The 27,109-nt window shown below is 43.3% G+C and overlaps 1 protein-coding gene across 1 annotated transcript in view; it reads left to right on the top strand.

The window, feature by feature from the left end:
* Positions 1–27,109, top strand: part of DDX10 (DEAD-box helicase 10) — a 323,849-nt gene that overhangs the window by 223,166 nt on the left and 73,574 nt on the right. Inside the window, exon 16 of the mRNA XM_084613019.1 lies at positions 10,041–10,097. Coding sequence (XP_084469145.1) covers positions 10,041–10,097 — 57 coding nt within the window. The remainder of the gene's footprint in view (positions 1–10,040; positions 10,098–27,109) is intronic.

The raw sequence follows: 27,109 nt of genomic DNA on the forward strand, positions 1-27,109 counted from the left end.
CTTCTCTCCCCCCTAATATGGCTGTTACTAAATCCTATCAATTCTTCCTCTTGACATCTCTTTACAAGAAGATGACCTAACAGTTGTAATCCTTCCCTGTGCGTTGGTCTCCTCCTGCCTTGATTACCACTTTTCCGTCTCTGGCCTTTCAACTCCGTTTATCCAAAATGCTGTAGCTAAAATATTCCTCTTTAAATCTGTTCACCGCCTTCCCCCTCACCATCTGCATCAAGTTTAACTTTCTCCTCATCGCTTTCATGGAGCTCCACAGAACTTCCCTGACCACATCTTGGCTCCTATTTCCTCCTACTCCCCCTCTTGCTTCCTTTGCTCTAGGTGTTTCCTTCTCAAGTTTTTCCTTGTGTGCCTTCTTCCATGTTGTCCCTGACACTTGGCACAGTTTTCCTCTTTTTGTGCTCCTAGAAACTTCTATTACTCCTTTCAGCTCTCTCCTCAGAATGCATTGCTTGCATTTCAACCTACTTAAAAAAAAAAAAAAAAAAAAAAGGCCACTGCAAAATTCATATGCCGCTTCCCATTCATACTTGCACACCGTGTAATGTGTCTCATCTGAACTGTTTGTTGGGATCAAAGCTGTCTACACTTGAGCAGCATCAACCTGCGTACATCAACTGTGGCTCAATGCCTCTCGGGGAGCTGACGTTACTATGTCAGCATAACAGCGCACTTAAAGTTGTCTCCCACGAATGTAAGTGTAGATACTTGCACAACAAGGTTGTCACAAGTTGGCTTACATCAACTTAACTTTATTGTGTAGACCATGCCACAGAGCACGGGAAACTCCCTCCTTGCTTAATTTTCCAAGACTGGGGTTTTCTTCTCAGTGTTTTTCCATTACCGTTAATAGTCCACCACTGTCTTTCTCTGGGTTATACAGTGCTAGGCGCTTTGATTTGGTTTTGTGTACACAATTACCCAGGAAGTGCTCCTCGCTGTCTGATTGCTTCTCCACGTGGCTGTAGTTGTAGCCTAGGGCTGATGTACACTGAAAAGTTATATCGGCATAGTTGTCTTTCAGGGGTGTGAAAAATCCACACCCCTCAGACATAATTAAGCCATCCTAACCCCCAGTGTAGACAGCGCTAGGTCAATGGAAGAATTCATTCATCAGCCTAGCTACTGCCTCTTGGGGAGGTGGATTACCTACAGCGACAGGAGAACCCTTCCCATCCCTGCAGGGGGGGACTTATTTCAATATAGCTACTCCACACCCTGAGAGACGTAGCTGTAGCAACCTAGAACTCCTGGTATAGACCAGCACTAGGTCAACAGAAGAATTCTTCCGTCAACCTAGTTACCGCCTCTCTGGGAGGTAGATTACCTACACCAATAGGAGAACCCTACCCCTCATCATAAGTAGTGTTTACACTGAAGTGCATTTTAAGTGTAGACATACCCTAATTACTATTACTGTGTTCTATACATATATACTTACATATATTTATATGCACGTATATATACATATATTCATAGTTATAACCTATATATGTATATCCTAATGACCATAAAGTTCAGAACATTACAGGCTTTCATAAAAGGCCTTACTTGATATATATTTATACACAATGACATTGTATACAACCAGTTGATTCAACTGCTTACTCTTTGTAGTTTTGGCCCCCCTGTTGTCCCTTGCGGGTGTCTGGACCCTGATTGTCACACCGACTTCCTGTTGCATTCTCCAAATTCTTCTCTTCTGCAACCTGTGCGCTTTCTACCAAGTTCCATGCAGGCTGCTCCAGGATAGGGTTGCCATCTGTCCTGTTTTTAAAGGGACAGTCCTGTTTTTTGGGACTTTTTCTTATATAGGCGCCTATTACCGCCCTACCCCTGGTCCCATTTTTTTCACAGTTGCTATCTGATAACCCTATTCCAGTATGTAGGTCACATGTTGGCCACTCTTGGTTTAGGGCTGAATTTCTTACTCCAGGAATGCAGGGACTGGAAGCGCAGGCTGGGAAGAAAAGAGCAGGGTCTTGCTTTGCTTTCCAGTTAGCCTATGATTGATTCTGTGTTGACTGTCTGAAAAGGAAACCAACATGCCTCAAGCTTTTCTAAACAAAGGTGGTTCATGGCCTGCTGGAACACGACCCTCCCCCACACTAGCCTGCTGTGTGGACCTTGCTGCTGCATGCTAAAAGTTCCACAGTGTGCTTGATCTACCTCACCTTGAAACAGGAGTATATTAAAGTGCACTAGGGAACTTTTAGTATTCGTCAGCAGGACACAGACACTTAATGTGAGGCAAGCTAGTTCAGGGTTGATTTGCACCCCTGCTTGCTGGAAACTTAGGCTATGTCTACACTTGCAGAGTTTTTGCACTGTCAGTTTCACCGGTGATCGGGAACCAGTAAAAGAAAAGTGCAGGTTTGTGTTCTCACTTACTTCCACAGGCGTCAGATCATGTTCGCATTTGCGGCACTTCCATCACCGATGAGAGCAGTGCACTGAGGGCAGCTATCCCACAGTGCAGCTCTCTCCATTTTGAGGATAGGTCTTGTGGGAAGGGGTGACCGTGTGGCATCTTGCCTCCCTGCACAGCCTCCTCTCCCCAAACACGGATCAAGTCCAATAGCTCAGCATTGTTCCAATCAGGGGATCCTTTGCTCTGTGGAGCAGTCATTGTCACCTGGCCAGATAAGTGAGCACTTCCCAAAAAACAGGAAGGGGAGTTTCAAAGTTCCTCGGGCTTTATAGGGGGAGGGGCAGATGTCTGTTTACCTAGCAGCAGAGCTTCTGGCCAGAGTGGTCACCTAGGCACTGTGGGATATCCTCCGGAGGATAAAAGCTGTGTAAACTGGAAGAGCGTGTCTTCACTTGCACATCACTGCAAAAGTATCACTGGCAAGAACTGTACGCCTCTCGAGGAGGTGGTTTTCTGTTTATGGTGAAACTTCTGAGGGACTTTTTGCGCTTTTGCGCTTAAATGGCAAGTGTAGACATGACCTAGTGTTTGTATAAGCTCCTCATCTGGAATAAAAGTTTACCCTATAAGGGGCAAGCAGTTGGGTACAAATGGAGACTCCAGGGAGACATGATTTCTACAACCACTATTGGGGAGAAAGTTTTTTAATCAAATTGTGATGCTCTGCAGCTTTAACTGACAATCTCATGCTGCTGTGTTATGAAGTTATGATATACAGATATTGGCAATAAAAAATGAATGCCATACTCAATAACAGGATCTGCCTATTTGTATGCCTTTCAGTTGGAAATTTGCAATATTAGGGAACTGTAGAGCTGTATCAGATAAGAAGTCAGCTAGTAAGCCAGGAGCATATGTAATGAAGTATTTGTACATTGAAATGTAATTTTCTGTTTTCCTGCTACTAATAAATTTGATGTTCATTGCTGAATTATATGCTAGTCTTCCAAGTAATGATTTATAGCATGATAGAACCTTGTATTCTTACTATGTATTATGAAAATGCAAACTCCAAGAAAATCCAGATTCTTCTGCTGCTTGTAGAAAATTCTAAAAATTAAAGTGTCAGAGACCTTAGTGATTCAAGAATCTCTACAGATACAGGCTTATCTATAAAATGAGAATTAACTGACATGGAATAAATTTGATTATCGTTGGCTAAATCTACATTTTCTTGGTTGCCTTTTCCAGCTATCTTACAATATATTGTCCACGTCTATTCCCGTCCTTCCATTCTTCCTTTCTAGCAGAATGTAATTTAAATGCAAGGAAGGGAGGTCTGGTGGGTTAAAACACCATACCGGGATTTAGAAGATCTGGATTCCATTTTCTGGCTCCTGCCATAGAGTTTCTTTGTCACCTTAGACAAGTTATTTCATTTCAGTCTGTTTTCACTGTTGTATAATACTGGTGGTGTTTACTTTCTCCCACCCGTTGTCTCATCATTTAGAGTAGCTCTTTGCAGAAGAGACTGTTTCTTGCTCTGTGCCGAGAAGAATGGGCCCTCAATCTCAGATACGGCCCTGATTCAGAAAAGCATTACATTGCTACTCAGGACAGCATAGTTGACTTTCATGGAATTTATTCAGATACTTAAAGTTAAGTGTCTGCTTAAGCACTGTCCTGAATAAGGATGCTTTCCTGAACTGAGGCCTAAATTAATAATCTTGTCCATCTATTTCCCTCATCTGTCAAAGAGGAACGGATTCCTTACTTTTTCCCACAAAGTAAAGTTACATTTCCAATATTTGTTAAGGTGCTGATGGCAGCAGTTCTCTTCATACAAAGCTTCCCCTCTAGTTTTGCATGCTATTGCTTTTATCTTCTACTCCCTCTGACTTCTAATTCCACTCCTACTAATGATGCTATCCTTTCCCCTTTCCACTGTTTTTATAAAGTATCCTATACATTATGTTGTCATCTGTCCTCTCTAATGCATTATCTCAACCCTGTGCCTTCTCAGCCCTTTCTTTGCATTCTACTGCTATAGCTCCCTTGAATATGAACTTCTGCTTTCATCTCAACCTGATTCTGTGGCCAATGTTGAGCCGTTGTCTCTTCCATATACAGTAGAATTTTCCTCTCTTGAAACGTCTATGCTGTTCATTTTCAAAACTCTTCTGTCCTGCTGTGGAATATCAGTCATCTCACTTTCCCAGGTCCCTGTTAATATCACTCTAGTCCCTTCCACCTTCTTTTCAAGGTAACATTTTAAAGGGAGCAGGTAGTTTTATCATAGAACTGAGAAAGTGACATGCCAGAGCCAAGAATGCATAACAAAATAGTTTGGAAATTGGACTGGAAAAGGTGGAAAACTTAATACGTGCTTCGTAGCAAGTTCTGCCTATGAAAAATACTGATATTGAAAAGAGCCACAGAGTTAGGTTGCTGGAAAAGCAAGAAATAGCATAGAACTGATGGGGAAGGGCGAAAGGTAGAAAATCTGCTCTGCTCCTTCTGGATTAGTTTTAGAATTCACTTACATGGGTTTTTCCAGTGGTTTCCTCCTTTCTTTACCTAAGCCTATATTATTATTGGGCTTTCTGCATATAATAAATTAAGATGGTTGATTTTTTTAATGGATAAGTAATTCAGATGACTGCAAAATTTAAAATTTTAGAAAGTTTATATATAACAGAGGAAACATTTTCTGTTGTATTTCATATTGAAAAAATGTGGACGAAGCCAAGACTTTATCATAAATACCACTGTATACACTAATTATTAGGGTGTATTGAATCATGGTCCCTACTATGATGATATAATTCAGTGCTGGCGTCAGTATCCTGTTTGAAAACTGCTCCCTGAATTAGCTATTTGCATAAGGTCCCCAAATCTTCCTCTCTCCCCCCCGCCCCCACCACACACACACACCTTGCATAAAACTCCTTCTCATGGTTCTCTTGCTCATCTGTGAATGGAGTGAGCCTCCTCAACAATTGCCTTTACTTCTGTTTCCCTCCTGTGGTAAAACTGAGTTCCCCAGTTACCATGAATCCTACTATTCCAGTGTCTGTAGAAGAAAATTATTACTAACAAATTTAAAATTCCTCTAAGACTTCAAGAAATAGTCCCACTTCTTAAAACTCTTAAACAGGTCTCATTTTCTTTCTGTAAAATGCGTGACACATAAAGAATACAAGATGGATTTCTGAGACTAAAGGTAAAACAGGGTGACCCAGGTAATTATAGGCCTGTCAGTCTGACATGGATCCTGGGTAAGATAATAGAGCGGCTCAATTAATGATACGCGACTCAATTAATAAAGAATTAAAGGAGAGTGATAGAATTAATGCAAATCAGTATGGGTTTATGGAAAATAGATCCTGTCAAACTAACATGATTTTTTTTTTTTTGAGATTACAAGTTTGGTTGGTAAAGATAATGTTGATGTAATTTACTTAGACTTTGGTAAGGGGTTTGACTTGGTACCACATGACGTTTTGAGTACAAAACTAGAAAGCTATAAAATGAACGTGGCACACATTAAATGGATTAAAAGCTGGCTAACGAATAGGTCTCAAAATGTAATTGTTAACGGGGAATCACCATCAAATAGATGTGTTCCAGTGGGGTCCCGCAGGGATTGATTCTTGGTCCTATGCTGTTTAATGTTTTTATTAATCACATGGAAGAGAAAATTAGAGAAAAACATCATGATACAAAAATGGAGGGAGTGGTAAATAATGGAGAGGACAGGTCACCGATACAGAGGTAGGTGGATGGCTTGGTAAGCTTCAGCTACGTTTAGGAAAGAAAAATCAAATCCCCAACTACGTAATGGGGAATAACTGGCAGTTAACCATGAAACTGTGACAAATGGTAAAAGTGTTGCAGCATTCTAACCATAAACGTTTTGGTGACGGCAAAATTATTCTTCAAATACTCCATCCATTTGACAGATCAGTTTGGTTGACAATATACAGTATATTAGTGATTTACCTTTCCCTGCATAAGCAGGAGGTTTTCTATGTTTTTTTCCTCCTCCCCACCTTAATAATAATAAAAACAAAAACAAATAGCCAGCTCTTTCAGGTTCCAACATAGAGAGGGCATGAATCAGGAGCATCAAACTGTTACCTCATTTTCAGTTTTTAAAAGAATCTTTTCTCTTATTTGATGGGGATCGCTCTGGCCTGATGTGGCACAGCACCAGGACTGCAGGAGCTTCCATGTTCTCATTTGTGGCAGGAACTTCCAGGTTTGGCCTTCTCTGTATTTAAAAGTTTTGCCTCTTTTGCTGTGCCAGCCAGCACAGTTATACCAGTATAAAAGTGCTGGTGGCCGTACAGGTAAGTGAAATAAACTATGCAGTCACAAGTTCGTCTCTGCCAGTATACCAGCATCTCTGCTAGGGCTTTGACTGGCGTATCATTGTCAGAAGGAAAAAAGTGTCGCACCCCTGACCAACAGAGTTATTCCAATAAAATATTTGGCCAGGCCTTAGGGATGTCTACACAGCTTTCTGGCACAAGCCTCCCGTCATGGGTCGACAAACTTGAGCTAGCACAGCTCGCAGTAGCACATTGCACAGTGGCCCTCTAAAAATAGTGTAACAAACCAGTGAATGAGAAAGGAATAAAACTTTAATAAAACAAACAGGAGAGCGTCTCGGGTGAACTGTTGCACACAGCCATTCTGCTGTGAGTGGCAGAAGCAACCCCCGCCTCCAGGGCACATCTCCTTCCAAATTCCTATGCTCATAATACGGCCCCTTATGAGGGAGCGTCTATAAATTATAATTTCAACAAACATATCTCTACAGACAGCACTCTGAAATGGTGGCTTGGGTTGGAGCTTGGTCTCTAAAGTTTTGGGAGGGGGCGGGTAGGCTTCAGAGCCTGAACTCCAGCCTGAGCTGCAACTGCCATGGGCCGTCTGTACAGCTATTTTCAGAGCATTAGCGTGAACCTTGCTAGCTGAAGTCTGTCAACCCTGGTTGGGAGGCTCACTTAAAAATGCTGTCTAGACATACCCTTAGTGTCTCACCCAAACTGGTCAGTATAGGCTTTCATACTACAGAGTAGAGGTCTACTTGGGCCTAATTTTAAAGCCCAACCCCACTGCAACCCGAGAATGTCAAGTAATTTTCAGACCCAACCCGACATTTCCCCCCAAACCTGGGTCAGTGACACTGCTGCCACTTCATCCTTGGGGGTTACTGCTCCCTGTGCCTGCGAACCATCTCTGGTTACCTCTGGCCTGTGGAGTCAGTGAGGTGGCAGCTGCAGTCTCTGATCCTGCTGACCTTGCTGTGCGGTGAGCGAGAGGTGCTGCAACTCGTCAACATGCTCACTCCGCGGCATACAGAACACAGCGGGATGGTCATGGCCAGCAGGAGCAAGGTATGTAGCAACTGCCATGTCGACCCTACAGGCAGGCAAAGGTGATCTGAGCCTACCTGAGCAGATTAGGTGGTTTTCAGATCTGGCTTGACCTGAATCCGACACTTGTAGTTGGGTCCCGCTGCTTTGGGTCAGGTTGCAAGGCTCTAGTCCAGAAACAAGGCACTTGCTGTGCTTATCCCATGAACTGAACATATCAGAGAAACTTTATATGGTGGGAAGAACTAAAAAAAAAACAACAACCTGATTTGGATGTATTCCTCAGGCTGGTTAAAAATAAACAAACTAGACATATTAAAAAATTACCAGCAAAGAGCACCATCTGGCTCAATTTGTCTGCTCCCTGTTTGTGGTCACAGTCATAGTTACTTATTTTGTTGACTGAATTTCACTGCTGCTTCACTCCTGCTGGCATTGCAGAGCCAGTTCATCTATGGAAGGAGGAGCTGCATTTTATTTTGGCTCATGCAGCAACACAATCGTTAATGCTGGGAAAATCAAGAAAGAGAGAATACAGCAATGGAGAATGGACATTAGGAGGAAAAATAGTGCCCAAACCAGTGATGCAAACAGGCAGGCAATACTGGCAGTAGAATGACTGTACCCAAATCGGGCAAGGAATCTGGGTGAATCCAAGCAGAAATAACTAAGGTGTTTGTACACCAGTGCAAGGAGCTGGGTAACAAAGTGGAGGAACTAGAGCTACTGATTCAGGAAGTGAAACAAGGGTAACAGACACCTGGTGGAATAGTAATCATGACTGGAGTACAGGTATTGACGGGTATGTGCTGTTCAGGAATTACAGAAATAAAGATAAAGGGATGAAGCAGCATTGTATATTAATGATGAGGTAGACTGTAAAGAAATTAGAAGTGCTGGAAGCAGTAGGGGTGAAAAACCTAACTGGCTTCAAAACTGAGCTTGATAAGTTTATGGAGGGGATAGTATGATGAAACTGCCTATGATGGCATGTAGCCAATCTATGCTTGCTGGTGATGGGACACGAGTTGGAGAGGGCTCTGAGTTACTACAGAGAATTCTTTCCCAGGTGTCTGGTTGGTGGATCTTGCCAAAGTGCTTAGGATCCAACTGATTGCTGTATTTAGGTTCAGGAAGAAATTTTTCCCAGGGTCAGATTGGGAGAAACCCTGGGAGAGTTTCGCCTTCCTCTGCAGCATTGGGCATGGGTCACTTGCAGGTTTAAACAAGAGTAAATGATGGATTCTCTGTAACTTGAAATCTTTAAATCATGATTTGAGGACTTCAGTAGTTCAGCCAGAGGTTAGGGGTCTATTACTGGAGTGGATGGGTGAGGTTTCATGGCCTGCAATGTGCAGGAGGTCAGACTAGATGATCATGATGGCCCCTTCTGGCCTTAAAGTCTGTAAGTCTATTCCACTGCGGAGTCTGTTAATGGTAGTTCTGTGGAGGCCAGGAAGAACACAGCTTGACTGAGGACCTTTAGCAGTGTCTTTAGCAGTGCTCACTGTTGCGAAAACTATCATTTTACTTGTAAACTGCGATTTCCTGTGAGGTCAATGAGAAACCATAAACATGGAACTTGACAATGCCATGTTAGTGTTTTAAGTGCAATAACCGGTTAAAAATACTATCAGAATACTTAATTGCATCATTCCTTAAAACAGTGGCTTTCAGCTTTTCCAGACTACTGTACCCCTTTCAGGAGTCTGATTTGTCTTATGTACTCCCAACTTTTACCTCACTTGAAAAGTACTTGCTTACAAAATCAGACATAAAAAAACAAACGTGTGTCAGCACATCATTACTGAACAATTGCTTACTTTCTCATTTTTACCATGGAATGTAAATATTGTACTTACATTTCAGTGTACAGTATATAGAGCAGTATAAACAAATCACTGTATTGAAATTTTAGTTTATACTGATTTGGCTAGTGCTTTTTATATAGCTTGTTGTAAACCTAGGCAAATATCTAGAGGAGTTGATGTACCACCGGAAGACCTCTGCAAACAACTGCCTTAAAAGATTCATGTTGTCTTTTTGGGATGATTAAGGTTTTAATCTGCACTAAGTTTAATCTTCCCTGGCAGGACAAAGATGAATGAATAGTGCCTCAGTCAGACATGTATTCATTGTTTTTGTTCTACTGCTACACACAGTAGGAATGAGTTAAACAGGGTAGTTCAACTTTTTAAATTCTTTTACTCTTTGAAGATAAAATGGGAGTATGACTTTAAAATTATAATGGATCTTGTTATTTCTCATAGGAGAAAAGGCTGAGAGAAAAGGAAGCAAGAAGAGAAGCCAGGAGGAAAAGCGAGAAGGTAAGGCTTTTTATTGTTTTGATAGACCAGTGATTATAGTTCTGGAACTGGAATTTAAATACTGCTCTTCTTTCTCTCATTAAACAGTTTTTTACTTGATTATTTTTTCCAGGATTTCCCTAATACAATAGCATTTTAAAGAATTTTATTTGCTTGTCGTTTTCATCCCCACACTCTTGCTTTGTTTTGGTGTGACAGCTAGTGATGGTACCGTACGAAGTGGAGGAAACAAATGTATTTGTTGCCCATTGATGATGCAAAGTTACTTGTTTTTATTTTCTCCTGTTCTGATTTTCTCTTTCTTCAGTTTTATTCTATTCCCAGAGCATTCTTTGGGAGAGGCATTCACTTTATTCTGTATATCAAGCCAGTTGCAGTTTTTAAGATGTAATGTGATATCAGCTGATTATTGTATGCTTGTGTATGCCTATGGCTCTGCATGCATCATGGCAACCTGTAAGATTTGCAGTGAGGTTTCATTTAGCCTTCATGTTACAAAATTCACAAAGAATTTTCTGTGTTTAAATTGAAATTTATTGTATGAAGACCCTTTGAAGTAGTTATGAGCGTATAGTATATATATAGTTACAATTTTGTATTGGCATATTTAGTATTGTGTATGGTTTGGCTTGTGCTGACCTGAGGAAATTCTGTTACAATGATTTTCCAGAATACTGTACAAGCCCAATAATGTGTGTCATTTCTCATACTGTATCTCATTATGCTATGCCTGAATAGTCATGATTTGTTCTTGGCAGTTATCACAGATCAGACTCCCTTGAGTAAACCCATAATGTTCTCTGTCAGATTTTTCCAAGCCGGCTATGGCACTTGGAGTACAAGTCTGAGATGATAACTTACGTTGTTGTTCTGAAGTGGGAAGTAATTACTCTACAGTATAAGATGAAAAGCCTGGTTATGCTGAGTGTTAAGTATTGCTCCATCTTCAAAGACAGCTTGAAAGGTGAGCTCTCAGCATCATAGACTTCTAAATCAGAGAGTAGACTTTTTTTGCATGCAATTTAAAATATAAATATGCATATTTTTAAGCATAAATGTGGAAGGCTGGAAGGGAAATTACTTTACAGAATCAACAATTAGCAAAATGTAAATATAGGAATAAAGTATTGATCCTAATCAAGGTATTTAACATTTATGAATACTGTATTGCTTTTTTAATTCTGCCCCTTCTTAAGGGATAAAAAGGAAATCCATGATATTTCAAAAGACAAAAAAATGCAGGCTCTACCACCCACTTTGAGTTATTTATGTAGTGCTATAGAGATTTATGGCACTGTCCAATATCGATTAAATGTCAGTCCCTGCTCTGAAGACCTTACAGGATAAAAGTGTAAGGTGTTATCATTCTTCTCTCAGGTCTGTATTGTGTTTATATTTTAAATGCTATGAAGCATTTGCACCAGTCCTGTTTCTCACGGCCTTCGCTGTGTGTGTATGCATAGGGAGTCTCTTAAAATCCATTTCTAAGTTTTAAACATTGCAAGTTATTCTGATCCTGGATTTCTCTATTTTTAGTGACTGTAGGAAATTTGAACACCCAGAATTTGCATAGGTGTTCTCGCACTTATGTACAGTGGACGCCACCTTTTACAATGTGTCTTGTGAACCAGTGATTCCCAAACTTTTTACTAAGGCAACCCACCAGCTGCTGTTTGTATTTAAATGCAAACCTGTGTTAGCGGTGAAAGATTCTAGTGCTGCCAGTACTTCTAGGAGGTTTTAGGTAGAGGGAAGCTTCCGCTGAAACTATTCTCAGCCTGAATCTTTCCCCCCTACCCTTTGAAAGTCCGCTGCTGTTTCTGAGGTGTGACTGTTTGAGTGAGCTGCTTTTTTTTTTCCTTTCTGTCAACAGTGTTTCTTCTTTATAAGTGTGCTGCAACCACCATCTGTGCAGTAGCTTCTAAAACTGGCATAGCTCAGTTGCATAAGCAAAAGTTTTAGTTTTAAGTACACAAGGGATGATTTTTGTTAGTGCTGTGTGCAGTGGAGTCATGTCACTTTCCATGGCTCTCACTGAATATCTTGGCATTGACCTACTGAAGAGAAAATGCTTCCAGTGTGTCATAAATATAAAGGGAAGGGTAAACCCCTTTAAAATCCCTCCTGGCCAGTGGGATGCAAGGGTTGGGAGGATTTTGGGGGGAAAGACATGTCCAAACTCCATTTTTTCAGGAACCCAGATAAAGTTTGGTGGTGGCAGTGGAAGTCCAAGGGCAAAGGGTAAAATAGTTTGTACCTTGGGGAAGTTTTAACCTAAGCTGGTAAAAAGTAAGCTTAGGAGGTTTTCATGCAGGTCCCCACATCTGTACCCTAGAGTTCAGAGTGGGGAAGGAACCTGGACACAGTGGGATAGGCTGACAACTTGGAGCCCGGATTCTCAGTCTGGAAAGTGAAAGGAAGTAGCAGATAATGTATAAAGATGGTAGGTCCAGCCAGGCTGTCAGGATCCTGAGGAATTAATTTAGAATGTCCCCTAGTCCAGAAAATTTCACAGAGGAAGCAACAGCATCTGAAGCTTTTCACAGTTCACACGAGGTCATACCATAGGCAGTGCTACCAGCTCCACCAATAATGAATGCATAAATGCACACGCACAAAAGGAACTAGTTTATCAGGAATATTCCTCATTTCTTAAAGCTCACCTTTGTCTGGCTTGTCCTCGTCTATCCCTCCACGAACGCAAGTTGACGCCACACCATTCCGTTTTGTTGCGAGTTCTTTCCATTTCTGGCCAAAGAGTTTTGTCATGGGATCAGCGCAGGGCATTTTGGGTCTGCCCAGCGGTTGCTTGTGGTCTCTGGGGATCCAGTCACTGATGTGCATTGTCCACCTATTGTCTTGCCTGCAGACTAAAGCTATTTTAGAAAAATTCAGTACATGTGACCTTTAATCTGCTTTAGGTGCACCAGCTGCCAGGATCAAATGAAAGACCCGAACTAGGCTTTTGTAATCACTTCACAGCTATGAGTCCGTTATGTGGAAGAGTAATTGGCATGTCTTCACCTTTTTTTTCTCACCAGCATGCATGTAATTCAGTTGTGAAATTCACTCTTAAAAATGAATGTAGATAAATCCAAGAGATGAATTTATAATTGCTAGTTTTAATTTGAAGGAAGTGTTTTAGCAGCACTTAGTACTGATAATATCACAGTATCCTGTCATACTTTTATTCACTACGCCAGAAATAAATGGGCAGTTGCTTTGTCTTTTGGCTGGCTGACTGTACACTGTGTTACGTACATAATGAAAGAAGACAAAAAGGTGGAAAGTACTGAGATTTTAGTAAATCTATTATTAACATAAATATACTGCTGTTATTGTTATTAATATATACGTTGCACATTACTAGAAGCAAAAACTAAGACACTAAATTTTGATAGTCTATCATAGGACCCTTTTTTAAAAAAAAATCTTTTAAACTTCAGATGAGACCTAAAATCCAAGTTCCTGACGATTTGTGGTTATTAAAGATCCCAAGGAACAGCAGGGTTAGCTGCAATGAAACCACTTTGGAAATTTCTCTTCTGCTGCTTACTCTGTTTAGTGAGTTAAGCATTCTAGTTCTCATGGCTTAGCCCAATGCCAGGTTTCTAGTGCTGCAAGAAAGTGGTTTTAAGAACGATTCTTGAAATATGAAATAGTTATGAAAACATGAACCTTTGAAAAATTTTCCATGGGGGCTTAGAGAGGTCTCAGGGAGAGAAAAGACTGGACCCGGTGTCCAGCTAGTTTTATTTCCTGCCTCAGTCCCTGACCTACTGTGTGATTTCAGGAAACTCACGTCACTTCTTGATTATTTAGATTATTGGTTCTTTGCAGTATGGACTGTCTTATTGTGTGTTTGTGCAGAGAGTAGCTCTATAGAACTCCAGATACGATTTTCTTGCCATAATACAGATAATGAAGACTGGTCCTTTAAGAAGGCATCATCATTCTCCAGAAAGAGGCTGGGCATTAGCTGGCAGCAGCACTAGGGAGCAGGGAGATTGAAGAACCAGAATAGGAGTTCAGAGTCAGATGTCTCCAGACACCCTTGTAACAGCCCCATAGTGACAGTGACCTTTTGCAGGGCTTGTGTTAACTATTAAAACAGAACCACAGAACTCAGCTGCCATTCAGTACATAAGTTTTTGGCTCGTGCAACTGAAACTTATTGATGCTCAGTCATTCTGAGAGCAGTCTTGCTAAACGTTAGGCAGTGATCTCACTATGTTCATGTTCTTGGCAGGTTGTACTGAGATTGTCATACTCTGCTTCATTAAAATGTCTGACAAGTGTTGAGGGTTTGATTGAGGATGGTGTTAGTAACTTCTGGCCATCAATTCTGTGTGTGCCCTGCAGACCGAATAAGACGGTAAGTGTATCAAGGCTGATACTTTGTGGTTTTTTCCCCCTTTAGGTAAGAATGAGTGACAAGGTCAAGTCATTGGACTAAGCTAAAGGGAGTGGAATGTTATCCAGGAAGAACACTAAATTGTGGTCTGTCCATCTCCTTTTAATATAGGAGTGCCACCCAGGCTTTCACTCGTTGTAGACTCTCTTTCACAGGCATGAATTACTGCTGAATAATTTCAAAGCATTCTATGCAGATTGGCATCAGCATCAAGATAGTAAATATGAATTTGCTTTTTCCACCACCTTTTTTCCTCCTGCCAACACATTTTGCAAGTCCCAGAGGAATTCCACTCCTGTAAGTGTGTGAGGCTTTTGGATCTCCTTCCAAGATTATCTCAGAGAGCGATGGAGAACAGAATCTTACCGCACTCTCTTTAAACGTTGGCAAGGGTCTTGGTGGAAGAACATGGACAAAAAGTGCCCAAATCACCAGGAGACAGATATTTAATGGAGAAGGAAAAGTGGCAGATTTAAACATAAACGTCTGGACAGGGCACTTCACTGCAGGATGCACGAGAACCCTCTACCTTGTACCGCTGCTCCTCTGCCTTATGTGCCATACTCTGCTGGGATTTTAACAAGAGGAACCCAGGGAGCCCCGCCTCTTCCCCTTCGGCACCTTTGCTCCTACCCCTCCTCCCCGAAAGATCTGACGTGATCAGTCTGTTGTGCCTCAGAGCCCTTTGTGCTAAATTGCAAAATTCAAATGCAGGGAAAGGGAGAGGGGTCTTACTTGTCAGGCCCACACCCATCCCCACATGCAGGGGCTCCTTTGGTGAATGATCTCAGGTGATCTCAGATTAGTATCACAGATCAAAATTGATTTAATACAATTATCTTCATGATAGGTCTACTCTGTGAATGTAGGTTGTAATGTTTCACATTACATACTTGTGGCTTGCAGATTTTCATTTAATGTCGTAGGGTATGTCTACACTACGAAATTAGGTCAAATTTATAGAAGTCGGTTTTTTAGAAATCGTTTTTATATAGTCGATTGTGTGTCCCCCCACACAAAATGCTCTAAGTGCATTAAGCGCGTTAATTTGGTGGAGTGCTTCCACAGTACCGAGGCTAGCATTGACTTCCGGAGCATTGCACTGTGGGTAGCTATCCCACAGTTCCCGCAGTCTCTGCCGCCCATTGGAATTCTGGGTTGAGATCCCAATGCCTAATGGGGCAAAAACATTGTCGCGGGTGGTTCTGGGTTCATGTCGTCAGGCCCTCCCTCCCTCCCTCCTTGAAAGCAATGGCAGATAATCGTTTCGTGCCTTTTATCCTGAGTTACCTGTGCAGACTCTATACCACGGCAAGCATGGAGCCCGCTCAGCTCACTGTCACCGTACGTCTCCTGGGTGCTGGCAGACGCGGTACTACATTGCTGCACGGCAGCAGCCCATTGCCTTGTGGCAGCAGACGGTGCAATAGGTCTGATAACCATCGTCGTCATGTCCAAGGTGCTCCTGGCCACCTCGGTAAGGTCGGTCAGGAGCACCTGGGCAGACATGGGCTCAGGGATTAAAATAGGAGTGACTCGACCAGGTCATTCTCTTTAATCCTGCCGGCAGTCCTATTGCACCATCTTCTGGCGAGCAGGCAGGAGATGAGGGTGGCTATCAGTCCTACTGCACCGTCTGCTGCCAGCCAAAGATGTAAAAGATAGATGGAGTGGATCAAAACAAGAAATAGACCAGATTTGTTTTGTATTATTTGCTCTCCCCTCCTTCCCTCTGTGAAATCAATGGCCGACAATTGTTTTGGTGAGGTCTCTCAGGGGCACCTTGAAAACTTTAAAGGAGATTCAGTCCTGCCTGAAATACTGCGGGGAGGAATAGGTCAGTGGGTTGAGCATTGGCCTGCTAAACCCAGGGTTTTGAGCTCAATCCTTGAGGGGGCCATTCTGTGTGACAGTTGTTTTTGTTTCTCTTTGATGTAAAGCCACCCCCTTTGTTGATTTTAATTCCCTGTAAGCCAACCCTGTAAGCCATGTCATCAGTCGCCCCTCCCTCCATCAGAGCAATGGCAGACAATCGTTCCGCGCCTTTTTTCTGTGCAGACGCCATCCCACGGCAAGCATGGAGCCCGCGCAGATCACTTTGGCAATTAGGAGCACATTAAACACCACGCGCATGATCCAGCAGTATATGCAGCACCAGAACCTGGCAAAGCGAAACCGGGTGACTAGGCGACGTCAGCGCGGTGACGAAAGTGATGAGGACATGGACACAGACTTCTCTCAAAGCATGGGCCCTGGCAATCCGGGCATCATGGTGCTAATGGGGCAGGTTCATGCGCTGGAACGCCGATTCTGGGCCCGGGAAACAAGCACAGACTGGTGGGACCGCATAGTGTTGCAGGTCTGGGACAATTCCCAATAGCTGCGAAACTTTTGCATGCGTAAGGGCACTTTCATGGAACTTTGTGACTTGCTTTCCCCTGCCCTGAGGCGCAAGAATACTAAGATGAGAGCAGCCCTCGCAGTTGAGAAGCGAGTGGCAGTAGCCCTGTGGAAGCTTGCAACGCCAGACAGCTACCGGTCAGTCGGGAATCAATTTGGAGTGAGCAAATCTACTGTGGGGGCTGCTGTGAAGCAAGTAGCCGACGCAATCAAAGATCTGCTAATATCAAGGGTAGTGACCTGGGAAACGTGCAGGTCATAGTGGATGGCTTTGCTGCAATGGGATTCCCTAACTGTGGTGGGGCCATAGACAAAACCCATATCCCTATCTTGGCACCGGAGCACCAAGCTGGCGAGTACATAAACCGCAAGGGGTACTTTTCGATAGTGCTGCAAGCACTGATGGATCACAAGGGACGTTTCACCAACATCAAGGTGGGATGGCCGGGAAAGGTACATGACTCTCGCATCTTCAGGAACTCTGGTCTGTTTCAAAAGCTGCAGGAAGGGACTTTATTCCCAGACCAGAAGAAAACCGTTAGGGATGTTGAAATGCCTATAGTTATCCTTGGGGACTCAGCCTACCCCTTAATGCCATGGCTCATGAAGCCATACACAGGCAGCCTGGACAGTAGTCAGGAGCTGTTCAACTACAGGCTGAGCAAGTGCAGAATGGTGGTAGAATGTGCATTTGGACGTTTAAAAGCACACTGGCGCAGTTTACTGACTCTGTTAGACCCCAGGAAAACCAATATTCCCACTGAAAAGAAAAGGAGTACTTGTGGCACCTTAGAGACTAACAAATTTATTTGAGCATAAGTTTTTGTGAACTACAGCTCACTTCATCAGATGCAAATATTCCCACTGTTATTACTGCTTGCTCCACAATACCTGTGAGAGTAAGGGGGAGACGTTTATGGCAGGGTGGGAGGTTGAGGCAAATCGCCTGGCCGCTGGTTACGTGCAGCCAGAGACCAGGGAAGTTAGAAGAGCACAGGAGGGCACGGTGTGCATCAGAGAAGCTTTGAAAACCAGTTTCATGACTGGACAGGCTATGGTGTGAAAGTTCTGTTTGTTTCTCCTTGATGAACCCCTCCCCCCCCCCTTTGGTTCACTCTACTTCCCTGTAAGCTAACCACCCTCCGCTCCTCTCTTTGATCACCGCTTGCAGAGGCAATAAAGTCATTGTTGCTTCACATTCATGCATTCTTTATTAATTCATCACGCAAATAGGAGGATAACTGCCAAGGCAGCCCGGGAGGGGTGGTGGAGGAGGGAAGGACAAGGCCACACAGCACTTTAAAACTTATTTTATGCCAGCCTTCTGTTGCTTGGGCAATCCTCTGAGGTGGAGTGGCTGGAGGCCTCCCCACCGCGTTCTTGGGCGTCTGGGTGAGGAGGCTATGGAACTTGGGGAGGAGGGCGGTTGGTTACACAGGGGCTGTAGCAGCGGTCTGTGCTCCTGCTGCCTTTCCTGCAGCTCAATCATATGCTGGAGCATATTAGTTTGATCCTCCAGGAGCCTTAGCATTGAATCCTGCCTCCTCTCATCATGCTGCCACCACCTATCAGCTTCAGTTCTCTCTTCAGCCTGCCACCTTTCCTCCTGGTCATTTTGTGGTTTCCTGTACCCTGACGTTGTCTGCCTCCACGCATTCATCTGTGCTCTGTCAGTGTGGGAGGACAGCATGAGGTCAGAGAACATTTCATCACAAGTGCTTTTTTTTTTTTTTTTTTTTTGCCTTCTAATCTTCGCTAGCCTCTGGGTGAGTTCGGGGGGTACTGGGTCCAGGTCCAGGGTGAGAAACAGTTCCTGGCTGTCAGGAAAAACAGGTTCCTCCGCTTGCTTGCTGTGAGCTATCTACAACTTCATCATCATCATCTTCCTCATCCCCAAAGCCTGCTTCCCTGTTGCCTCCATCTCCATTGAAGGAGTCAAACAACACGGCTGGGGTAGTGGTGGCTGAACCCCCTAAAACGGCATGCAGCTCATCATAGAAGCGGCATGTTTGGGGCTCTGACCCGGAGCGGCCGTTTGCCTCTCTGGTTTTCTGGTAGGCTTGCCTCAGCTCCTTAAGTTTCACACGGCACTGCTTCGGGTCCCTGTTATGGCCTCTGTCCTTCATGCCCTGGGAGATTTTGACAAATGTTTTAGCATTTCGAAAACTGGAACAGAGTTCTGATAGCACGGATTCCTCTCCCCATACAGCGATCAGATCCTGTACCTGCCGTTCGGTCCATGCTGGAGCTCTTTTGCAATTCTGGGACTCCATCATGGTCACCTCTGCTGATGAGCTCTGCACTTACCTGCAGCTTGCCACGCTGGCCAAACAGGAAATTGAAATTCAAAAGTTTGCGGGCCTTTTCCTGTCTACCTGGCCCGTGCATCTGAGTTGAGAGTGCTGTCCAGAGCGGTCACAGTGGAGCACTCTGGGATAGCTCCCAGAGGCCAATACCGTCTAATTGCGTCCACAGTACCCCAAATTCGACCCGGCAAGGCTGATTTCAGCGCTAATCCCCTTGTCGGGGGTGGAGTAAGGAAATCGATTTTAAGAGCCCCTTAAGTCAAAAAAAAAAAGGGCTTCGTCGTGTGGACGGGTGCAGGGTTAAATCGATTTAACGCTGCTAAATTCGACCTCGACTCCTAGTGTAGACCAGGGCATAGTACTTTCTACTTTCAAATCCAGGGTAGAAAAGCATCTGTTTTGTCCTCCAGCTGCTGTTTTCCTTTGTTTCAATTGCCTGGATTGCAGTTTTTTGGGAAGCTTCTGATGAAGACCCAATATGTATTTGCAAGTAGAGGAGAAACAGCAAGTGTTCTTCTATTTGTTAATGGGTGAGGGAGAGTGAAAGATTACATCAACAAACTACTTTCCCCTTTCCTATAGTTATAGTGTGCAACATTGTAAAAACCTCTCAGTGGACCTCTTGTTCATCTGACATTCTTAAAGCAGGCCTTGTTTCAAAATGTCTTTCAGTGTTTATGTGAATTAAAAAAAACAAAAACAAAACTTCATTTGGATGGAAATTTCTTTAAATCTTTGCAGCAGAAATCTCATAGCAGTTCCATTACCATTTTAATCCCAATACTTTTTGCTTGTTTGTTTAATGTTGTGTAAAATTATGTACAAAAATGACTGGCTGTGAATGCAGAACACCTCACCAATTGCATAAAACTCTTATGCAGGTTTCATATTCATCCTTCTTTTGTTATTTGTTTTGAAATGATTTCTTCAGGTTTGGTGGATTGAGTAGTATGTTGGCACCATCCTGCGCTTCACTGCTCAGCTGTGGAGCTTTCAACACATTACAGAACAAATTGAGATGTTTGCATTTATTCTAGAATTATAATATTTTGGCATTAAGCAAAGCCTCAATATTTTTAAATTAAAACTTTGGGTTATCAAAAATTATGAGACTGTGAAACAAAATAAACATGGTGCCAACATATGCACATATTCTGTGTTCCTTTTAAATATTGTGGGTTTTGTTAAGATTTATTTGGAATATATGGTTTAAATCACCTGTTGGTGGTTGAAACAGGTTCTTTTAATTCAAGCGTTAAGGGCTGGGTTGGCACCTTTCAATCCAGCCTGAGTAAGTGGCAATGAGTAGCTGAGTAGTCTCAAGAGGGGACGGGAAGCAAATAGTGACTCAGTCACCATTTGGGTTCTGGTTTCTCTGCTCTTGGGGGTAATAAGTTGACCCAGCCCTTTTCCCGAAGAGCTTACTTCCCCCTTCATGCCAGCTAGAGTAGAGTCAAGGCCAGAGGTGGAAGTGGCTGCTGGTACGGGCCCGTACGCAGCTAATATTAAAGTGCTTTAATGTCGCTGCCCCTTTTGCCCTCCTCCCCCACTGTTGGCGGCCCTGCCGGTAGGGTTCCTACCGACAGGGCTGCTGACTGGGGGGCAAAGAGGGCAACTGCCTTGGGGCCTGGTGATTTAAAAGGGCCCTGGTCTCCTGGCGGATGTTAGCGCAACAGCAGCCGGAACTCCAGGCCCTTTAAATCGCTGCTGGAGCCGTGGCCTGGGCTGTGCAGTAGGGCTGGCTGCAGGAGGCTGTCCCTAGCCCTGCCCTTTTGCCCAAAGCCCTGCCCCTTCTACCCAAGGCCTCACCCCTTCCGGGGCCCCAGAGCCAGACACCCGTACTGGTAAGTCTTTCCTCATACTTTCATCCCTGGTCAAGGCACTTCTCATTTTCTGCCCACCTGCACAGCAGAGGGAGTTACAACCCAGCAGCAGTTACTTTCTCCCCCTCCCTGCAGGATCTGGCAATGTGCACTATATGCAGGAGAAGTTCTGTAGCCTGTGTTATAGAGGTTCTATGGCCTGTTGTGACCTGGGGTCGCTACCACCTGCTCATAGCATACAGAAGCCTTGTTTGGGCCTGCCGGGTTCCGCTCCCCAACTCCACAGCAACATAAGCCCACCCCTCTGGGAGTAGCCAGGCCCCGCTGTTTCTCTACAGGATAGCAATAAGCACGCTCCAACCTACATCCTGGATTCTCCAGACCTTGGTCCCCTGGAAATGCACAGTATTCACAGTTGCTCCTTCCAAAGAAACAGTACACCCCAACTTACCAGTTTCACCTCAGGTCCTGTTGTGCTTGATACACAGCACTTAGATCTGTTTATAATGAAATCAAGAATAAGTTTATTTAACAAAGCACAGATGTTCAAGTCATAGCAAGTAGAAGTTTTGGAAACAAATGAATATATATAAAATAGAATTGTAACTTACATGTTAAAGCCTCGACTTAATTAACTAGCTACTCTTAGGTCCAGTAGAGTATTGCTCACCCAAAATCCTTGCAGCATTTTGCTGCCAGGATTGACTGTGATCCTCTTTTCATGAGACAGACACACTGACAGCTTGCCTAGTGGGTGAAGAACTCAGTGTGTTCCTTTGCCTCCTATAGTATTGTGACAGATTTATGTTACCAATCTGCCTGGGGCTTCAGGTGATCAGGCTAAGGCTGCAAAATCTTTAGCGGAGGAGATGAAGGAGCACACCAAGTGACTAAGTTTAAAGCTTTATTAACCAAATAACAGCGGTTAGTGCTGGGCGCGCCCCATATCATTCAGAGGGAGGAAGAAAGCGTTAGTGCCCAAACCCTAACCTACTTTCATACTTACACATGCACAACGCAAGGCTGGCCAAGCCTGAGTGTAACGTAAAAAGAAGAGGGGAGGAAGGGTAGAGGAGAGTTCTGCCCTGTGCACAGGTCGTCTAGGGTCCGCTGTAGATCTCTGACTTGCTTCAGCTCTCGGGAGGGTTTTAAGCCCTGGGTTCTTCTGGGGGTGTTTTCATCCAGGGACCTTTGGGCCCCCCCCTCTACCCCCTACCATGCTCTCGGTACCAGTCCGAACCGGTCTTCCATGGCTCCCTTAGTTTCCCCAAAACACACTGGTCTCAGGGTCGTGAGACCTGTTGTTTTTCAACTAACTGGACTTCGCAATCTTACTGATTTTGCAAACCCCTTCAGTTCTGTCTGGCTCAGTTCTCCTTTCTCACGGCTGGCTGGAGTTGAGATACAGGCTAGGCTTCTGGCTGTTTGGCAGCAGAGAGCTTGTTTGTGTGTGCTAGCCTTGGGCTGCAGTTTCATTCCTTATTTTCGGGCCTAGCTGGATCATCAAGTTAACCCGTTCCTTTCTCCCTTCCTCCTCCTTCGGCCTCTTGTAACCTGCAAAGGAATCTTCCATTCCACACTCACACCTTTAACCCTTCCCAAGATACTTCCCAATGCATATAAAGGCGTTAGCAATATACAATGCTGGTGCTTACCCAGGGGACCCCATGGGCGGGGAGGGGGCATTTTATTGTGACAATATACAAGTCCCACCCTTTGTCTTCATTCACAAACAGGACACTTCCCCCCTATACTGTTTTATTTTTTCCTGTGGATTTTCTCTCTTGCAGATGTCACAACCTTTTGACTAGCTCCTGGTTCAGTATGCAAATAGGCCTTCATTGTTAGGCAGACTATATACAATAACTTATGACCAGATAGGGAGAAAAGCATCTGTTACCTCCTTCCTGAAAGGAACATGTCCGGGTCATGTCACTTCCTGGTGACCTGCTTTAACTCCAAGACTGTAAGAGCATAATTTGCAGTATAGATACATAACTTCTTAAATATTTTCCATACATACATTTTGCAGCGATGACCAGTTGGCGTCTTGCTCTCAGTAGAGACCTTAAATGCCACCCTCTGAACCATTACGCATATATATGATCCAGGAGATCTCTGGGAACCCTATACAACCCCTGTGCACTCTGCTAGTTGGCATCCAGAGGTCCCGGGGTCACACCTATGCTATACAGGTCCAACTAAATGATCACAGTCGTTCCTTTTGGCCTTGGAGTCTGTGAATCTGTACTTGAATGTATAACGTATCTATGTGTGTGCAAGAAACTAAAGGGAACTCTCAGAGCACTGCTTATTGTTAAATGAAACACAAACACATACAGTCAGAAGCAAAGATGTCTGCTACATTTTAGTGTGAGTTCCTTCTCAACATTGGCTGATTTTCATGCTAATTGTGCAGCATCTGTCTGTAGCCATAAACCAGTCAAGGATGGAACGTTGGCCTTTATTTTATATTTCCACCTTTTGGCTGTTTTTGCCTCAACTTGAATAGTGATTTGAGTATTAATAAAATAAACTTTTTACTGTCGTTTAATAGATTTGTAAGGTGCTAGTTTATACAGTGGACTAATGTGATAGTCTTTCATTTTTGGGACTTTTTTTTAAGTTGGATGTGCCTAGTTTAACTATAATTAGCATGTGCAGTTACTGCAGCTGTGTACAAATTTGATGTGCATTTTGCTTGCCGAATTTACTGAGGAATCTGGCCTCTGGAAACTAGCAAGAACCTCAGTAAGTTCAGTCATTTGTTCGCTGTCCAATTAGGCACAATTTAGCCTGGTGGTTGCTCTGCTCAAGACAGGCCCAGGACTTGAGAGTGAAGGAATGGTTTTTGACTCGGCTGTGTAAGGAAGTGGGCAGAATGTGACTCTGACCAATGCCAGGCTCAAGCTAGTACTATTAGTTCATCACTTACATTTGTACTGTATTCACACTCAAATTTTAAATACTATATAAAGAGACATCTTATGATTTAAAGTCAGTTACGTTTTTTAAAATTACTTTTATCCCCTTTTGAATTTCAGAATATCAATGTGCTGGCTTAGCATGTGACGGTGTTAAATGTGTGGTTCTTTAGAAAATTATTCATAGTGATTTGCTGTTTGAGAGCCTCAGTGTTATATAGTTAACTGACTCATTAATATTGTTTAGCCACCTGCATTTGAAAATCCTCTACCTTAATACCACAAGTTTTTAAAGCGGTAATATTTTCCCTATCTGTTGCATTCAGAAAGCAAATTCCACATACATTTCTAGGAGCAGGTCAAAGCGTTGCTTCTGACTGTGATTTTTGTGCTAAATGCACCATGCTCCTTGTAACTCTTCCCCAGTATTATAAATTAGAGTAGGGCCTGAATTGGAAACCTCAGACTTGAGCACCCCAAATGTTGAGCATGTTTGAAATCTGAAACTAGATCCAGATTTTAATTGTCTAGTGTCTACAGCAGCTTTTACACAAAACTCTTTTATATGAAGTTTGAACTCTTCCTTTGTGACTAGAATATGAGTTACTGTCCCAGTCAGAGAATAGCAGTATATTCTCATCTTATGGGTGATATGCATTTGTACAGCACCCAACACAATGAAGCTTAAATCCTGATTTGTCTCTCTAGGCTCTATGGTAATACAGATAATACAATATTATGTATATACAGTAGTTGTTCTTCAAAGAGGGACTCAACCAAAACTCCCATGAGGCTCTCAATTTTGCAGTTTGAACTCACCTCTGGTATTCCTTTGAGCAACCCACCTCCTGGCTTCCCACATCTGTATTGAATTTATTTAGATCATAGGATCTTCCATCAGGTTCCTGTCTTATCCGTGTACAAATCTCATGAATGCACCTCAAAGGTGCTGTGTAAGAATAAATAATTGCCAGGTGAGGTATGGTAATCCTTTAGATGTTTTTGATGCTGTCCAATTCTTCACCCACTAAGAAAACAGTGCAAGTTTTAAATCAGACTCCTCTAGTTGCTCGACTTCTTCATTTTTTGTTAACATTTTTGGAATATGTAGCTTGCATTCCTAGTTAGCCTACTGTCAAGATCCTCTGCAGTCGCACTTATTACTAGCTATGAAAGCAGTTCCTTTACAATCAGCAATCAGAATACTATTATCTCCATGCTGGTTGATAATACCATAGTTGCCAACATTTGGAAACTTTTCCAGTGGCAGTTTTCAAAATAATCCAGGGTCATGTAGTCATCAAGATCCCAGCTGCCACAGAGATGTGTGTGCATTCAGTTGAATTTTTAAGTGTCTTTAAAAAAAAAAAAAAAGTCTTAATCAGGCCCTCAAAACTGTTGTTCAGACCTGTTTTCAAATATCTGCTCTCCTACCAGCACAAAAAGCCATTAATTCCTTTACCCAATATATCGCATTTGGTGGCTCATCAGTCCCAATGATTCAACCTTGTAAAGACCTCATATTAAAGCAGCAAAACAAAATTATTGATAAGAGAACCCCAAAAGTAAAGTGACTAGCATATAAAAAGATGTGGTTATTTAGGCCTCATGACCCTCCCCAGAACAACCACGGACATCTCACCTGTTGTATATCTTGTGGGGGAAGCTTAGGGTATGTCTACACTGCAATTAGAAACTGACTCAGGCTCATGGAGCTCGGGCTGTGGGGCTGTTTAATTGCAGTGTAGACATTCCAGCTCAGGATGGAGCCCAAGCTTTGGGACCCTCCCACCTCACAGGATACTTGTGCTTGGGCTCCAGCGTGAGTCTGGACATCTACACTGCACTTAAACAACCTCACAACCTGAGGCCTGCTAGCCCGAGTCAGCTAGCATAGGCCAGCCACCAGTGTCTAATTGAAGTGTAGTGGCTTGCTGTTCCCGTTTGGTGGTGGTAGCTCTAGCCATAAGGTCTACATCTTCCACCCTGTTCAATCTGCCTCTTTTTTGGCCTTCAATGGTATTTCCTCCTCTCTCCCTTCCTTTTCCCCCCACTCTGCCACTTGAGCTAATGGAGAGAAACTGAGAGCAGTAGTAGGTGGCTCTTCTCTATGTAGACCACCACTAGAGGGGGATGGGACACTTTGCCAGCAGGTGGAGGGAGAGGGAGAATCCACCCTCCTGTAGTTTCTTCATCCCAATACTTGATTCTTCACAAGGAGCTGAACTCAAGCTGCTGTTGGCTCTGGTTGACTGCCTTCTTGCCTGTGCAAACTTAACAACAGTGGAGAACAGTGGGAGAAAAGGGGAAAAGGCAGACTGGAAGCTAGCATTAGAAAGTGCAGAGGGATAAAGTTTTTCCAGTGTGAGCTTCTCTGCAGACACTGGTAAAAAGGACAAACATCCTGGACTTTCCTGCCTGTACATATATTTATGTGTATATTTATTTTATTGGGGTGTGTAAGCCTAGCCCTATTGGATAAACGGCAGTCTCCCTAAGATGTTACTCCCCAGTGTTCCCGGGGGACTGCAATAGGTGATTTATCCTATTACACACACAATGTCATTAAAGGAACCATCATTACTGTTGCAAAGTCAAGCATTCAAAAGAGGTCCTGTGGAAAAAATAACGTATATCATGTAATTAAAGAGTGTGTCATAATGCATACACAGAAGGGGATTGAATTAAGCTTTCACAGACGGCTTTAATTCTGGCATTTTCTAACTTTTGAGTGCTTGACTTTGTAGCCTCAATGACATAAATTTTTGTGTGCAATTTTCTAGGTTTTTAATAAAGCAAACTGGGAAAAAAAAGTCACCTGTGGCATCATATTGACACTCAGGCCTGGAACCATTAGATCCCCCGTGCAGATCTCTGCCACTTGAGCTAATGGAGAAACTGAGAGCAGTAGTAGGTGGCTCTTCTCTATGTAGACCACCACTAGAGGGGGATGGGACACTTTGCCAGCGGGTTTTACAGATATTTGCTGACAGCAGAGGAATGGGAAGACTTGAAATGTTGGCTTCCATTCCAGACTCTGAAGTATTCTCTAATTGGTGCAGACTCTTCTGCCCGTTGTCCCCAAGTTTAACTCCTTCTGTCCTGTCACCTCCAACCTGTCCCATGTGTTGTCCAACCTTTGTTC

Source organism: Lepidochelys olivacea, assembly GCF_965140295.1.
Source record: "Lepidochelys olivacea isolate rLepOli2 genome assembly, chromosome: 1".
Taxonomy (NCBI): Eukaryota; Metazoa; Chordata; order Testudines; family Cheloniidae; genus Lepidochelys; species Lepidochelys olivacea.